Genomic DNA, 17453 nt, shown 5'->3' with positions numbered 1-17453 from the left:
AAATTGCTTTTCAGAGGGCTAGTATGCATGTCCTCAATCGTTCCCATTTTTTTACCACGGTAATCAGGCTACCACATGATTGCAGGGATATATCTTAATGGCTGATTAAAAAGTTACCGTCTCTATCTAATCCTTATCATAGCAGTGAAATACTATTGACAGCTATTAAAATCTGTTTGTATTTTCTGTCGGATGCTTAATTGATTTCACTCTCCTAAGGAAACACCCGGCTTTCTTGGCTGGTTTTTGGGTTTTCAGTAAAGTGCTGGTCTTTAGAATTCTATAGATAAAGCTAAAGCTATGGGGTGCACTTGATGGAAACTGCCCAATCTACGGGGACAAGCTATTCTACTACTCTGCTTTGTATAAACCAAGACTGTATAACATAGTCTTTTCAGGGAAAACGAAAACAATTCTTTAAATCTTTTCGTTTTTTAAGACTTTATAGTTGGGCTTGCTATTTGTACGCTGGAGAAAATTTTTCAGCAATCTTTAATGACATACACCCTTTTAAAACTCTGGACACAAATAGTACTGTTTAATTTAGTTTCATACCTTCTCTAGCTGACCTGAAATGGAAAACTTGATACCATTCGCAAAAAAATCTGTTTACTTTCATTGATAGCTTGGGTACACTTACGCTATTTTGATTTGGTTAAAGTTTAAGAGCAGAAATGGGTGGGTCGGCGTGGGAGGGTGGGAGTGGAAGAGGGATTATTTGCCCTCAAATCACTTTCGACTATTAAAAAGGGTATCAGCCCTTTCTATTTTCAGTCGAATGAGTGCTTTTCGAGGTTCCCACGACAATTCCTTCGATACGAAGTGCCCTGGTCTAAACAACAACAACAACAAAAAATAATACACTATACCCACTTCGATCTTTACTATAAAAATGTTAATCCTTCCAATCACTTTCGACTATTTAAAAGGGCACTAGGCCTTTCAATTTCCAATCAAACGAGCCCTTTTGGAAGCGACAACGCTTTCTATAAACACCTTATATGCCCCAAGGGCATAAATTACAACCGTTACCCTAAGGTCTGTTAGGGTGGTTGTCATCCTCTAAGACTGACTTTCTAGAACTTTCAACTACGTTAAACAACATGGCTATCTCAAAATTTTGATTGGATTGGTTTGGGGAAATAATGGGCGTGAGAGGGAAGTAGTCGCTCTCCAATCACTTTCAACTATTAAAAATGGCCCTAGCCCTTTCAATTTCCAATCAAATGAATCCTTTTGAAGCTTCTACAATAAAACTTTCAATAGAAATCTTATATGCCTCCAGGACATAAATTACAACCCCTGCCCTGAGTGTTTGGGGGGTGTCATTCTCAAAGAATTATTTTCCAGAACTTTCTACAACGTTGAACAAAATGGCTATCTGAAAATTATGATTGGATGTGTTTGGACGAATGGTGGGCGTGAGAGGGGGGTTAGTTACCCTGCAACCACTTTTGACTATCACAATGGCCACTAACCCTCTTAATTTCGAATTAAATGAGCCCCTTTTGAAGTTTTGCGACAACTCTATCTATAAAAACCTTATTTTCCCCCAGGGCAGAACTTACAACCTTTGCCCATGGGGCTCTGGGGGGTTTGTCATCCTTAAATACATAATTTCCAGAATTTTCAACTATGATGAACAAAATGGATATCTCTAAACTTTGATGGAATGTTATTGGGGAAATTGTGGGCCTAAGAGGGGGGGGGGTCAATTACTCTCCACTCACTTTCGACTATTAAAAAGGGCAATTTCAATTTCCAATCAAATGAGCCCTTTTTAAAATTTCTGTAACAACTTTCTATGTAAACTTTATATGCCCCCAGGGCATAGCTTACATCCCTTGCACTGAGGGCTCTGAGGGGGTTACCATCCTGAAAGACCTAGTTTCCAGAACCTTCAATTACGCTGAACCTTATGGCTACCTCAAAATTTTGATTAGATATGTTTGGAGCTATGATGGGCAGGAGATGAGCGTTTGTCAATCTCACAACCCTTTCGACTATTAAAAAAGGCACTGGCCCGAACAATATCCGATTGAATGAGCTCTTTTGAAATTTCAACACCTGCGATAAAAATTTTATATGCCCCAAGGTCATATTTTACAACCCTTGCCCTGAAAACTGGGGGGGTTGTCATCCTTGAAAGACCTAATTTCCAAAACTTTCAACTACGTTGAATAAAATGGCTATCTCAAAATATTGATTGGATGTGTTTGGAGAAAAGATGAGCGTGAAAGGGGGGTTAGTATCCTTCGAATCACTTTCGACTATTACAAGGGCACTGGCTCTTTGAATTTCCAATCGAATGAGCCCTTTTTCAAATTTCTACGAGAAAGATTTCAATAAAAACCTTATATTCCCCCAGGACATAACTTCTAACCCTTGCCCTGAAGACTGTGGGGGGAGGGGGGTGTCCTACTCAAAGGTATAATTTCCTGAACTTTGAACTGCGTGGAACAAAATGGCTATCTCAAAATCTTTATTGGATGTGTTTTGGGAAATGGTGGGCATGGAAGGGGTGTTAGTCACTTTCCAATCACTTTCGACTATTCAAAAGGGCACTAGCCTTTTCAATTTCTAATCGAATGAGCCCTTTTTGAAGTTTCTATGACAACGCTTTATATAAAAACCTTATATGCCCCCTGGGCATAATTTGCAGCCCTGGCCCTGAGGGCTGTGGGGGGGGGCTGTCATCCTCAAAGACCTAATTTACAGAACTTAAGATTACGTTGAATAAAGAGGCATTTTTTTTTGTTTTTGTTTGTTAATGTGGCTAATTGCCACAAATAAGCCTTAAGGCCACGATGATTGACTTACTTGAGACCAACCTATCTTCGAAGGTCGTTCTGGGACTTCTTTTTTCATCAGCTCATTGATGAGCTTTATTATAAATATATTAAGTTTTCAGGATATTATTTAGTTCAAATTTTTCTAATAGCAGTACCTTTGTAATTGTCCCCTCTCGGTCCAATCAAGGAGCATCTTATCACCAATTGAAACATCTGTATGATTCAAATACGGAAATATTCGTAAACTTGACTCATATTCTGGAAGCCCTGTATTGATCAAATTAGAGGAGGGCTTATACAAAGCAAACCGTTGCTGCAGCAGAAGTATCCTTCTCATTTCAGTTGCTAGGAAAGATAAAAGATTACAAATTATCTAGGAGGATATAATACGGGGGAAAACCGTGATTTTTGTCAATCTTACCAAATGTGAGGGCTGCATTGCATGAATAGCAAGTTTTTAATTACTTTTAACAATATTTCGGTCTTATTTACTTAAAACATGGGTTTCTACAAAAAAATCGGTACTTGTGCATAATATGGTACATACCAAAGAAGTCAAGTTTGGTTAATGCTAACGAAATATAATAAAATAGGATGAATATATAATAGTTTAGAAACAAATTTGGGTCATATATTTGCACATTACGGGGTGGGGGGTGGGGGGGGGGGTAAAGCATAGCATATATTAAATACGTAACCTAATCTAGGTTCCTTTTTCGCACCCCTTTTCCCCCTAAATCCCAAAAAACAGCAGTTTAAATATTGTAAACGCAGAGACAAACCACGCTTTGCCATCCATTTATCTCTTGCAAATACCCGTTTGACGGGTTTCCATTTGTAGTTCCTTGTACAGTATATAGCGTTGTGTACCATAAAATGCAAAAGTACCAAAAAATCTTTATTTTAATAGTTGCAAGTTAAATAAAGTTTAACACAGACTAGTGCCCTTTTCTGTCTTTTTAATTCTTTTAATAAATTGTTACCGACAAATTTTGGTTAGCTCGAGGAAATGTAAATGTTGAATAGCAGAACACTCTTGCCAATATTTCGAACAATTTCCAACACAATTAGGTTAGTAAAGATTTTTATGAAAAGAATTCTTTAATTTAACATTTAAAGTTTCAACACAAGGGTAAAATTAGAGTATTGTTAGATAAAAAGGTTCGGTTAATGTAATTCACTAACAATTATTAGTTACATTTTTATGTTCACGGTTTTATTTCTGTGCTTAAATTTGAATTATATCTGTAAAAAATTTGTTGATTCTGTGCTTGAAAGACATAGATATCAGCGATGACCTCTAACACAAGCCATTTTACCTCAAAGATGAAATGTATTGCTTCTTACGCCCAGAAACAGTTCTTTGATTTTCTTTTTTTTAACTCTGAATTTAAGTTTTGTTTCTATTTTCCAGTTGAAAAGCGTTGTTTTGAACAAGTTCGTTGTTAATAGATCCGTTAAATAAATTCGTCGTTTTAAATAGATCTGTAAATCTAATTTTATTTTGAACAACTGATTCTGAACATACCCAAGCTTGAGGTTGATAAAATCTGAGGGGGCACTGACTTTCCTCCACTTGATCTACATGTTGAAACGCCATGTGTGCCGCACAGTTCCGTCACGCATGGCACACTCTCCAAAACGGTTGGAACAGTTCTGTCACGCTTGGCATGCGCCACTTGGTGCACATGATTTTTAAGAGAGTCTAAGCCCTCAACAAATAAAAATTAGCTTGAAGTCTCATTTAAAAGCTAAGAGCCGAATTGTAAATCATTCATGGTGAAGTTTGTATTCTTAGAAAAATATCTTGACTTTGATGATAAAATTTCTCATTCCAAAAAGCTTAAAAATCCCAAAATTCAACATCACTTCTTTATATACGACTTGTATCTGTTATCTAAAGCAGAAATAATTTGCATTTTAGTACATTTCTTTAAAAAAACTCAGCATTATCAAAAAAAGAAAATAAATCACAAATTTGTTAACATACAGACGTGGCAGTAAGCAATTTCTGGAACCCGCAAATACTACAACGCAGGACAGGCTCATCGATTCATTACATCAGGCGGTCATTTTCGACCTACCAAAGTAAAACACAGTATTTTGACAAACAATCCCTGGATAAACCTATCATAGGAGAGGATAAGGACACAAAGGTGTAAACTAAAAATATTTAATGGGAAGGGGGTATTTTTTTGCTATATCTTAAATTTGTTGTTTTTTCAATATCTCAATAAAAAATACCAAAAAAGATGTTTTCTAATCAAAAAAACCCTAATGTGGTATTTTTCAAAATATAGGGAGGTTAAATTTGTTGTTTTTGCAATATCTCAATAAAAAATATCCAAAAAGGTGTTTTCTAATAGAAAATACCCCTAATGTGGCATTTTTCAAAATATAGGGAGGTTAAATTTGTTGTTGGAAGCAAGTTCATAAATAGAAAGTGGTCATTGGCAAGGTGAACGGCAACCAGTCCAGGGTCATATCCAGGATTTTTTTTTCGGGGAGGTCGGTTTACAAAGGGATTTTTTTTTGGGAGGGGAGGTTCAACTTTTTTAAAGCATCTAAAATTTGTTTATATTCATTTTGTTAGTTTTTACGAGTCAAAAAATATTTCGGGGGGATCAAACCCCCTAACCACCACCCCCTGGATACGGCCTTGAACCAGCATTTCCTCTAAATCTCACAATCCATTCTTTAGTGGCACTACACCGTTTTTATCAAACTTATCGACTTTAGACTCTTGATGGCGAATTCCTCTTATGATTCATCATTTATAATACTAGTATTCTAGTCTTAGGGTATGGGGTATTGCGCTAAGACGCCTATTATATGGAACCCGAGGGTTCTGTCTTCGTACCATGCAGAAACTAAAAGCTCTGCACCGAAATCTTTTAAAAAAACTATGCAAAACAATATAGTTTGTGTTGGTGCCCGGGTTTCTCCTCAGGAGACATTAGAACTCTATGCCTGTGATTTGCATTATTATAGTTAATAGATTATATTGAAAAAAACTAATTTAAAACTATTTTCTGTGAGCTGAGATCTTCTTTAAGGCGCTGTGCCCTTTTTTAAGGATACTTGGCATTATTATTAAATTTTATATTCTATCATGTTCATTTATGATTATGCCATGAGTTATTACCAGGTATGATACCAATACACTTATAAGAAACCAAAAATATTTAAATATGAAGCGTGTAAAAAATATCTCTTTTTTCTTTAAATAGAATTTCGTCAAAGTCCCGGGAGAGATTTGCATTAAGTATGGCTTTGTAGTATATTCTATGATTTATTAGGGTGTATAACTACTATCAGGCCATTGTTACGGATGATTTGTGTTTTTATAGTCAGATTAGTGTAAACTCAATTAATACATTATTTTATTGTTTTTTTAACTAAAAACGTAGCATCATATCAGATACAAATCTTGACTTCATTCATTATCGAGGCGAGGTATCTGTGACAAGTTCCACCCAGTGTTGCTCAGGATTGCCACTTCTAGTGACTTATCACTATTTTTAATGATTTTTTTTATTGCCTAATGATTTTTGGCTGGTGATTTTTCCTAAATCTAGTGATTTCTTATGAAATAGTACATGAAGCGTAAATCCAAGAAAATAAATCACCTAGGAAGCTACTTATCAATTCCAAAAGAGACGCTCAAGTGAAAACTTTACTGACAGCCAATGAAAACCCAAAACAATTCTCGTTTTTCTGTCTCAGAAATCATAGCTGATCACAATTTGTGAAAGACAGGGTTGACAAAATTTTGTACGTACCGATTTTTATAAAGGGATTTTGCATAATCGATTTGCATAGTGAGATATATAGAATTTAATTTTGTTTTTTAGTAATTTATTTATTAGAAATATCGTTATGAAGGTTCAATTATAGCTTAGACATTTAGTCGTTAGCTTATTGTAAATGTTGGTGAGACCCATTGTTAGTTTTTTGCTTAGTTGAGAAAGCTCCCTTTTCTCAATCTGTTAATATGTTTATATCATTTCTATATTCCATTGAAATAGAAATTTACCAATAACGGGTACAATTTTCTAAAACAATTAAAAGTTTAAAAAGGGTTTTAACACTAAAATAATAAAAAAATGTCGGCTTTACAAACCACGAACGTCAAAAATATATAAGAAAAAGAAACTAGATTAAACAAAACAAAACAGGAAAAAAAGAAAACACACACAAACACTATGCTAAAAAACAAAAAGAATAACGAAAGGAACTTCATATCTAAACAAAATCCAATCACACGACAATGCATAAGGGAATTGCCAGGATGTCTGTGAAACATCAAAATGAAACATCAAAATAAAGCTATTTTTCAAAATTTAGGGGGATAATTGTACCCCCTCCCACTTGGTACCAGTGTTGAACATAATAAAGAACAAGATAAAGCAGTGTTAATAATATTAATAAAATAGTGTTAAAAGCCTAAAAAGCTGCTAAAACCAGCGATTTTAAAATGCAAAAGCTCGTTGTTTCTTGAAGCAGCTAATTGTAATTTCAATAATTTTGTTTCTACTGTATTGATTTTCTTCATGGATCTAGTGATTTCTTTGCTGATTTAGTTGGGTTTTTTTTTCAATATTAATAAAAAAAAACTTTTCCAGAAAATCAGTTTTTCAAAGAAAAGTAAAGAAATCCATTAAACAAAAAAAAAATGAGCAAAAATAAAATCAAATAATCTACCAAGCGTGAAACTACCACAAATCAGCATCGATAAATAAAAGAAACTCAAAACGAACAGAAACTACAAAAAATAAACGAGTGAAACTCAAAACGAGCAGAAATCAACATAAGTTGGGCAAAACCCCTATGCCTTCCCAAGGCCAGAACAAAATTTGCACTTTACTGAAAAAAATATAAATGTTTTTACTTTTATAACTTTAATAAACAAATAATATTAACATTTTGATTACAAAATATCAGTATATGCATATTAAACTGACAATGCACATTCATTTGTTTTTTTCAGTAAAGTACAAATTTTGTTTTGGCCTTGGGAAGGCATAGGGGTTTTGCGCCCACCTTGTGTTAATTTCTGCTCGTTTTGTGTTTGACTCGGTTATTTATTGTAAATTCTGTTCGTTTTGTGTTTCATTTATTTATCGATGCTGATTTGTGGTGGTTTCACGCTTGGTAGATTATTTGATTTTATTTTTGCTAATTTTTTCTTTAATGGAGTTCTTTACTTTTCTTCGAAAAACTTATTTTGTCGAAAAAAGTTTTTTTTAATTAATTTCAGTTCCTTTTGTATTGACATAGTCTTTTCAACGAAAGAAAAAATAACTCTTTAAATCTTTTCGTTTTTTAAGACTTTATAGTTCGGTCTTCTATTTGTATATTGGAGAAAAATTTTTGGCATTTTAACAACATCACCATTTTAAAAATCTGGACACAAATAGTAGTTTTAATTTAGTTTAGTTTCATACCTCCTCCTGTTGACCTGAAATGGAAAACCATCCACAAAAAATCTGTTTACTTTCTTTGATAGCATGGATACACTTACGCTATTTTGATTGGGTTAAATTTTAAGAGCAGAAGTAGCCCCTAAAAATTGATTATAATACCCTCAGTCGTTCTTGGGATATTGCTGAGATGCCTTATTTGGAATTAGCAATATCACAGTGCATTTTGATTTAATCTTAAGGCAACATTTAGTTTTTAAACATAATGGGCCAATGGGAGGGTGGGCGTGGGAGGGTGGGAGTGGAAGGGTGTTAGTTGCCCTCCAATCACTTTCGACTATTCAAAAGGGGCATCAGCCTTTTCTATTTTCAATCGAATGAGCCCCTTTCGAAGTTTCACGACAACTCCTTCGATACGAAGTGCCCTGGTCTAAACAACAACAACAACAACAAAAAATATCACTAATTACTTTCGACTATTAAAAAGGGTACTAGTACTAGCCCTTTGAATTTCAAATCGAATGAGCCCTTTTTCAAGTTTCTACGCCAAAGATTTCAATAAAAACCTTATATGCCCCCAGGGCATAACTTATAACCCTTGCCCTGAGGGTTGTGGGGGAGTGTCCTCCTCAAAAAAAATTTTCTACCTGGAAATCAACTACGCTGAACAAAATGGCTGTCTCAAAATTTTTATTGCATATGTTTGGGGGAATGATGGGCGTGGGGGGGGGGGGCTAGTTGCCCTCCAATCACTTTCGACTATTAAAAAGGGCACTAGCCCTTTGAATCTCCAATCAAATGATCTTTTTGTGAAGTTTCTACGACAACACATTCTATAAAACCTTATATGCAGGGCAAAACTTAAAACCCTTGCCCTGAGGGCTGTGGGGGAGTATCATCCTCAAAAATATATTTTCTACCTGGAAATCAACTACGCTGAACAAAATGGCTATTTCAAAATTTTGATTGGATGTGTTTGGGGGAATGATGAGCGTGGGGGCAAGGCTAGTTGCCCTCCAATCACTTTCGACTATTAAAAAGGGCACTGGGCCTTTGAATTTCCAATCGAATGAACCTTTTTTGAAGTTTCAGACAACGCCTTCATATAAAAACCTTATATACCCCCAGGGTAAAACTTAAAACTCTTGCCCTGAGGGTTGTGGGGAGTGTCCTCCTCAAAAACATATTTTCTGTCTGGAAATCAGCTACGCCGAACAAAAGGGCTATCTTGAAATTTTGATTGGATGTGTTTGGGGGAATAATGGGCGCGGCGGGGGGGGCAGTTGCCCTCTAATCACTTTCGACTATTAAAAAGGGCACTAGCTCTTTGAATTTCCAATCAAATGAGCCCCTTTTGAAGTTTCTGCGACAACGCCTTCTATAAAAACCTTATATTCCCCCAGGGCATAACTTAAAACCCTTGCCATGAGGGTTGTGGGGGAGTGTCCTCCTCAAAAGCATATTTTCTACCTGGAAATCAACTACACTTAACAAAATGTCTATCTCAAAATTTTGATTGGATGTGTTTTGGGGAATGAGAGGCGTGTGGGGGGGAGGGCTGATTCTCTCCAATCACTTTTGACTATTAAAAAGGGCAATAGCCCTTTGAAATTTCCAATCGAAAGAGCCTGTTTTGAAGTTTCTACGACAACGCCTTCTATAAAAACCTTATATGCCCCCAGGGCATAACTTAAAACCCTATCAACTAGCCTACGCTTAACAAAATAGCTATCTCAAAATTTAGATTAGATGTTTTTAGGGTAATTATAGGCGTGTGGGGGGGGCTAGTTGCCCTCCAATCACTTTCGACTATTAAAAAGGGCACTAGCCCTTTGAACTTCCAATCGAATGAGCCTGTTTTGAAGTTTCTACGACAACGCCTTCTATAAAAACTTTATATGCCCCCAGGCCATAAGTTAAAACCCTTGCCCTGAGGGTTATGGGGGAGTGCCCTCCTCAAAAAATAATTTCTATCTGGAAAACCACTACGCTGAACAAAATGGCTATCTCAAAATTTTGATTGGATGTCTTTGGGGAAATGATGGGCGTTGGGGGGAGCCGGGCTAGTTACCAGCCAAACGAGGCCCACTATTAAAAAGAGTGTTTATCCTTTGAAGATATATTCAATTGAGCCTTTTTTGAAGTTATTACAACGAAACTTCCTATAAAAACAGGGAATACACCCAAGGTCGGAATTACTATTTCTGCCCTGAGGGCTGTTGGGGAGTGCTCTCCTCAAAAACATATCTTCTATCTGGAAATCAACTACGCTGAACAAAATGGCTATATCAAAATTTTTTTTGGATGTTTTTGGGGTACTGTGTGGCGTGGGGGGGGGGGGGCTAGTTGCCCTCTAATCACTATCAACTATTAAAAACGGTACTAGCTACTCCAATTTCCAATTTAATGAGCCCTTTTCGAAGTTTCTACGACAACTTCTTTGTTACGAAGTTCCCGGTATGGAGAAAAAAACACACATTGTGGCCACATCGTTCTTTACTTAGGCAGCGCTAGCGCACTGCCTATGAAATCTCGCTATTTATTTTTTCACTTGGTGGCAACCTGCATCAAATATTTTACCTTCAATCGAGTAGTAATCTGGTATTTTATTTTTATGTAATCATTGTTCATATTCGGTTTATGTTTTCGTTTTACGGATGGAGCTGAAGAGGATCTAGCCAGTTTTTGTTGACCCTCTCCACGCCAGCAATGGAACAAAAGTACCATTTTCGCTATCATATGGCACTTTTTACCGGCACTACCAAGGCGAAAATATAACAGCACGAATATAGAAATATTAGATTTTGAATGACCCCTTAATTGTATCTCTACTATCTTCAAAAGAACCTGACAATACATAAGAAACAAGAAAGAAAAAGCTGGATGCACCTCAGTGCTATCTAGGCTTAAAACACGATTCACTGTGGCTTTTATGATTGGAGATTGTAAATGCCTCGTTTGGGGTTTTTGGTCGTAGCAATTCGCAGTGCACATTTCGTTCAGTCTTATTGACGAAGAGTCTCAGGTTATTTTTCGACGTTCTTGAGAATTAATTTTTGTAATTAAAATCCAATATAAAACTTTAAACGCTTAGATAGAATCGTGATTCTTCAATCAATTTAAATTTGTAAGTTTTATTTGATTTTTTTATTATCATTTACCCTGGACTGGGGTTCATCGTTACTAGGCACCAGCTACTGCTACAACCAGGATATTCAATTTAGAGGCGAAGGAAGTTAACTTAAATCTTAGATGTGAAATTTTTAGGTTGGAATATAGTTTTAACGCTACCTGACACCTTTGCTTCAGAGTTGTACAAACAAAAAATTGTGTTATATATTGGACTGGGCTCACTTTGCAAAATTCCTTACCAATTGAGTAAGATGGTTTTTTTCTGCTGTGAACAGCTTTCTAAAGCAATTTGTATTTTTAATGCAAGAAAGTTCTATTATTTTGTGTTTTCAGTTTTTTGTTTCCAAATTTATTGAAACAAATGTTTCCACTTTTGGAAACAAATGTTTCCACGTTGTGTTTCCACTTTTGCATACCTCTGTATGCATATAAAAACATGATTATCCAGTTTTAGGAATTAGTTTTAAAATCAAGAGTTTGAGAAGTATTAGTTTTCATCCTTTTAAGTTTCAATTGTAGTTTTTAATTTGATCATAAACACTTGTTTTTTGTTAACCAATATAGAGGGGAAGTAATTCAGGTTAAATATTCAACATTTTTATTTTCTAGATGGTATAATTACAATTGTTTGTTGAAATTATACTTATTTTTCACTTGAATTGCAAATAATCTAAATAAAATAAATGAAAAAAAAAATTTCAATAACAGATGAAACCAGTTCTTTTTGTGAATTTATATTTGATGAATTTTGATATAGGTCTTTTGATGTGGGCATAAGGGTCTTCTTGATAAAACCCTGTTAACTCTTCAATTAAAAAGGAGTTAGGTAGGGAGAGGGAGCTAAGAGGCTGATTTTCAATTATCTATTATTTGAGACATTATACCAAAAACTATAAAATATCTGGGAGGGAATAGGGGGGTGGGGTCAAAAGAGCCGCTCAGATATTTAGTGAACATCCTTTTTCTATTCTTGTTTCAGAGGAAGAATATACGAAATCTTACCTAAAACATGAAAACAGCAGTATAAAAGGCACCAAAGACGGGCAACTTCTTTTTTATTCATTTCACTCAGCTTCGAACTGAAAATAAAAAAAAATAGAAAGAAAAACCATCATAATGAAGAAAAGATGAAAGAAGATAGTTTAACCTTTTTCATGGTCAAAACTTGTAGGCACATTCCCGGGGGAAGCGATCTAAAATGCGTTAGTCGTTGGTATTCTTTCCAACAAAAATAATGTCTATTTTTTCAAAAAATGTGGACGTTAAAGCTGTGGATTCCTTGCATTCCTGCTGTATCCAAAAAAAGTTTAACTTTTGCTTTAATGATAACTTGAAATGCTATTCTATGAAGAATATCGCCCTCTTCCTCTCTCAGCCCGCCTCCCAGCCGTTCTGTATACCAATTTTTGACAGGTGTTTTCTTTAAAGCAGTCTGAGATGTAGCAATTATGACAAGTCATTAAAGTTAAGTAATTTATCTACCAAACACCTTAAAAAATATTTCAACAAACAACACTGTAACTTATAGTGAATTTAACCAAATGAATTGCTGTAACGGATTTTTCCAAACAGAATAATAAAAATAAAAACTTAATTAATGAAAATAAAATAAAAAATTAATAAAAATAAAAAATGAAAATAATAATGAAATAAAAACTTTTAATCCCTTTGTTTTCGCAAGAAAGCAGTCTTTCTTGAAGCATTGACAAGATAAAAAATTCAAACTTCACCATGAATAGTGGGAGTGAGGAGGTGAAAGCCCCTCTTAAATGGGACAATTTTGGTTCTTTTTTTAAGTTTTGGTTCGGCTCTTTACATCCATTTCAAAAATTTTATTTCCTATTGACTTTCTGTTTCTTATAAAAATCATAACTAAAGTAAACCTTGATTGTATTAATTCTTTGAGATTAAGGGCATTTTAGCGGGGGGGAGGTGTTCATTCTTTGTACAAAATAACTGTATTTTTCTGAATATTAATTAAAAAATAATTTTTCAAAAAGAGATATTTTTAAAAAGAAGTAAAGAGCCATATTAAAACCTAGAACAAGCAGAAATAAAGTCCTATAAAAGTTCAATCTGAAAATGACCTTAAATTACTGTCAATGATTAAATGAGGCCAAAGACAAACACAAATTGAAACGGAAAATCACATCAAACATAAAAAGGAAAAACACTGACATTAGCGAGTAAATAAATACTAAAACGAGGTCAAAATCAAAATGATTAATAAAGACAAATTTAAAACAAATAGAAATTACTACACAGGAGTAAGGCTACTGCCTGCTTCCCTATCCTTAACCCTCTGTTGGCTAATGTGTGATTTATGGTTTGTCGACAACTATGTGTATTTAGAACAATATGATTTAATTTTTCAAAATACCGCCGATCAATAGAAAATAAAAAAAATCACCATAATAATCAAGTCAGAACTGGAAAGAAAAAGTGAAAATATACTGAATGTTTAATATAAAATGAAAATAATTTTTGGAAATCTCAGCAATTCAACGTAATAATCAAAAAACCAAAATATTATATATATATATATATATATATATATATATATATATATATATATATATATATATATATATATATATATATATATATATATATATATATATATATATATATATATATATATATATATATATATATATATATATATATATATATATATAAAAATAAAAAACAATAGAAGCGAAAAAAGAAATTAAAACAAAAAAAATACGATGATTATTAATTAACCATAACGAAAAAAAAAGAGAGAGAGAGAGAGAGAGAGAGAGAGAGAGTGTGTGTGTGTGTGTGTGTGTGTGTGTGTGTGTGTGTGTGTGTGTGTGTGTGTGTGTGTGTGTGTGTGTGTGTGTGTGTGTGTGTGTGTGTGTGTGTGTGTGTGTGTGTGTGTGTGTGTGTGTGTGTGTGTGTGTGTATATATATATATATATATATATATATATACATATATATATATTTGGTTTTCAGTAAATCACAGAAAACACAAATGTTTTAGAAGGCTTAGGGTCAGGCCACAGTACCTCTATTCCTTTTTATGGTAATTTCTGTTTGCTTTAAGTTTGACTTGATTATTTATTTTAATTTCTGTTTATTTTGGGTTTCATTTACCCAATAATAGTAATTTCTGGTTTTCTTAAGTTTAAATTATTATAGGACTTTATTTCAGCTTATCTTAGGTTTTAAAATGGCTCTTTACTTTTCTTTGGAAAACTTCTTTTTGAATTTTTGCAAATTTCTGCTTATTTATATTTTTTTATTACTAAAGTTTAAAAAGTTTCTTAAATGTTATGTTACTTTTTGATATGTATTATAAATATTTTTGAAGATTTTTCCATTTCCTGCTTAAGAAATAAAAAAAAACAAAAAGATTATAGTTTAAATTCCCAGGGTGTGTATAGTGGGGTGAACGTTGGCTGTGATTATATTCAAACTAAATATTTAATAAATTTCTTTCCACTCTAATCGATACCTTCAACTTAGTACCCTAATCTGTTTCCGAGATATTGCATGTGCGCTCTTTTTGACAACCAGGACTCCCGTAGAGTCTCCTGAAATACTTCAAAGTAACCCTCAAGATTCCCCGAAAGTTTCATGTTTTGTATAATTTAAGAAACCTCCACTTTAGGGCTTGCAAAAATTTATTCGACGTTATTTTTCGCAAAAACTAAACTGTTTATTCCTCATTTTTTACTTTTTCCAAATTCTCTCATTCTAATACCTTTTAGACGAAACTTTTAAAGTTATCAAATTTTATTTAAGTGGAGTTAGCATTACAAGTCGGCAGTATATACTGTTATTAATATGATATTTTTGCATCAATTTTTATATAAGGGTTGTTCTTTGTACATCATTAAATAAAAAAAACAAGTTTTTTTTAACTGAAAGTAAGGAACGACGTTAAACCTTAAAACGAACAGAAATTATTCCGTATATGAAAGGGGCTGTCCCCTCCTCAACGCTTCGCTCTTTACGCTAAAGTTTTTTATTGTTTAAAAAAATAGAATTGTGAGAAAGTCAAACTTTAGTGTAAAGAGCGAGGGATGGGATGTAGTTTTTTGGGATACGTGCCTAAAGTATTAGCAGAATCTTTTTATATCCGAGAAAACTTTATATGCATTTGTATAGTCTTCATTTAATTTAATTCTCGTTGGATAAAATTCACTTACTATTGAATAGAAGAGAACTGAAAATTTGCATATCACTGCGTTATACTTGCTTTTGGTGAGCGGAAAAATTAAGATTTTTAGTTTTGTGTATAACTTGTGGCGTATGTCGTATGGTGTGAATGTCATACGACGGCATAACACTTCGTTTTTGTCAGTGACAGTAGAACCCTATCAGGAGGTCCCAGGACTCACCCCTGCTGCCACCTATAACTTTTTTTAACACCATATATTGGCACGAGAACCACGTGGTTTATGGTTTTTGTCAGATGAAGAATTTGAAAAACCAGGAATTTTGTCACATTTATGTATGTTTTCATGGATGGTTATGGATGATTTATGGTTTTTGTCAGTGAGAATTTGAAAAACAGGAATTTTGTCACATTTATGTCTGTTTTTATGGTTTTTGTCAGTGAGAATTTGAAAAACAGGAACTTTCTAACATTTTTGTATGTTTTTATGGTTTTTGTCAGTGAGAATTTGAAAAAACAGGAACTTTCTCACTGAGAAAACCATAAACCACGTGGTGCTGTCACGAGTCAGAACACCTGTGCTGTCGACCTCAATTCACCTATCGTGAATCAATAATTCCCCTTAGAAACAACAAATTAATTTCCCCTTTCTTGACAGATCAATCAATCAATGACATCATCTGTCAGACTTTAAAAATTTTCGCCTAGAAACATTTCTCCAGGAATAGATCCAAATCATTAATGTCTTTGCCTCGGGAACAGTTCTTCTGGTCGAACTCCAAAGGATATTAATAACCAAAGGCCATGGAAACAATTAGGCAAGAAACATCTTAGCGATGAATTGTTTTAGCGCGCGAAAAGGTTTCATATTAATTTGAAATGCGTTAGCGCAGAGATGCCAATAACAAAGGAACACGCTGAATTTACGTTTAGGGATTATTTGGGCGAAACCGTTTTAGACAGGTTATGGAACTATTTCGGCGAAACAGATAGAGACATTTTAAAAGAAGATTTTTGAAGAGATTTTGGAAGAGGTTTTGAGTGTGGTCGTTATAATACACAAGTTTCATTTGAACAGTGTTGTGAGGTCCTCTAACCCAACCCCAAAGGGTTCCAATCCTCCTACCCCAACCCCGAAGGAAGCCCCCGGTCCTCAAAGCCCCCCAAACTCCCAAAGGCCCTCCACCGGTTCCCAAATGTCCCCCAGGCCCCCAACTGTCCTCCCGGACCCTCAAAGGCCCCCCAAGCTCCCAAAGGGCCACCGGCACCAGACCCCAAAGGCCATCCCCAGGCCCCAAATGCCATCCCCAGGCCCCCAAAGGCCCATCGAGCTCCCAAAGGACCAACGGGGTCCCAAAGGCCCACCAGGCCCCCAACTGCCCACCCGGACCCCCAAAGGCCCTCCCCGGCCCCCAAAGGCCATCGAGCTCCCAAAGGACCAACGGGGTCCCAAAGGCCCTCCACCGGTCCCCAAATGTCTCCCAGGCACCCAAAGGCCCTCCCTATGCCCCAAAGGTCCACCCAGACCCCCAAAGGCCATCCCCGGGCCCCCCAAAGGCCCATCGAGCTCCCAAAGGACCAACGGGGTCCCAAAGGCCCTCCACCGGTCCCCAAATGTCCCCCAGGCCCCCAAAGGCCCTCCCTGTGCCCAAAGGCCCTCCCTGTGCCCCAAAGGCCCTCCCCGGCTCCCAAAGGTCCCCCGGACCAGAGAAGCGCCGCCGGCACACGCACACACACACACACACACACACACACACACACACACACACACACACACACACACACACACACACACACACACACACACACACACACACACACACACACACACACACACACACACACACACACACACACACACACACACACACACACACACACACACACACACACACACAGACACACACACATACAGACAAATACAAACACATACACAAACACATACAAACACATACA

The 17453-nt window shown here is 35.5% G+C and overlaps 1 protein-coding gene across 1 annotated transcript in view; it reads right to left on the bottom strand.

Annotated features, from left to right (window-relative positions):
- The window catches only part of LOC148943396 (regulator of G protein signaling 9-binding protein-like), a 77698-nt gene that overhangs the window by 24952 nt on the left and 35293 nt on the right, over positions 1-17453 (bottom strand). Inside the window, exons 4-5 of the mRNA XM_089101477.1 lie at positions 12350-12426; positions 2948-3137 (exon numbers count right to left, since the gene is read on the bottom strand). Of these exons, the coding sequence (XP_088957603.1) occupies positions 2948-3137; positions 12350-12426 (267 nt within the window). The remainder of the gene's footprint in view (positions 1-2947; positions 3138-12349; positions 12427-17453) is intronic.

This window comes from Artemia sp. Qi Xiang Cuo, chromosome 15, assembly GCF_049724085.1.
Source record: "Artemia sp. Qi Xiang Cuo chromosome 15, ASM4972408v1, whole genome shotgun sequence".
Taxonomy (NCBI): Eukaryota; Metazoa; Arthropoda; class Branchiopoda; order Anostraca; family Artemiidae; genus Artemia; species Artemia sp. Qi Xiang Cuo.
The sequence above is the reverse complement of the archived record's forward strand: the minus strand, read 5'-3'. Positions and strand labels throughout refer to the sequence as shown.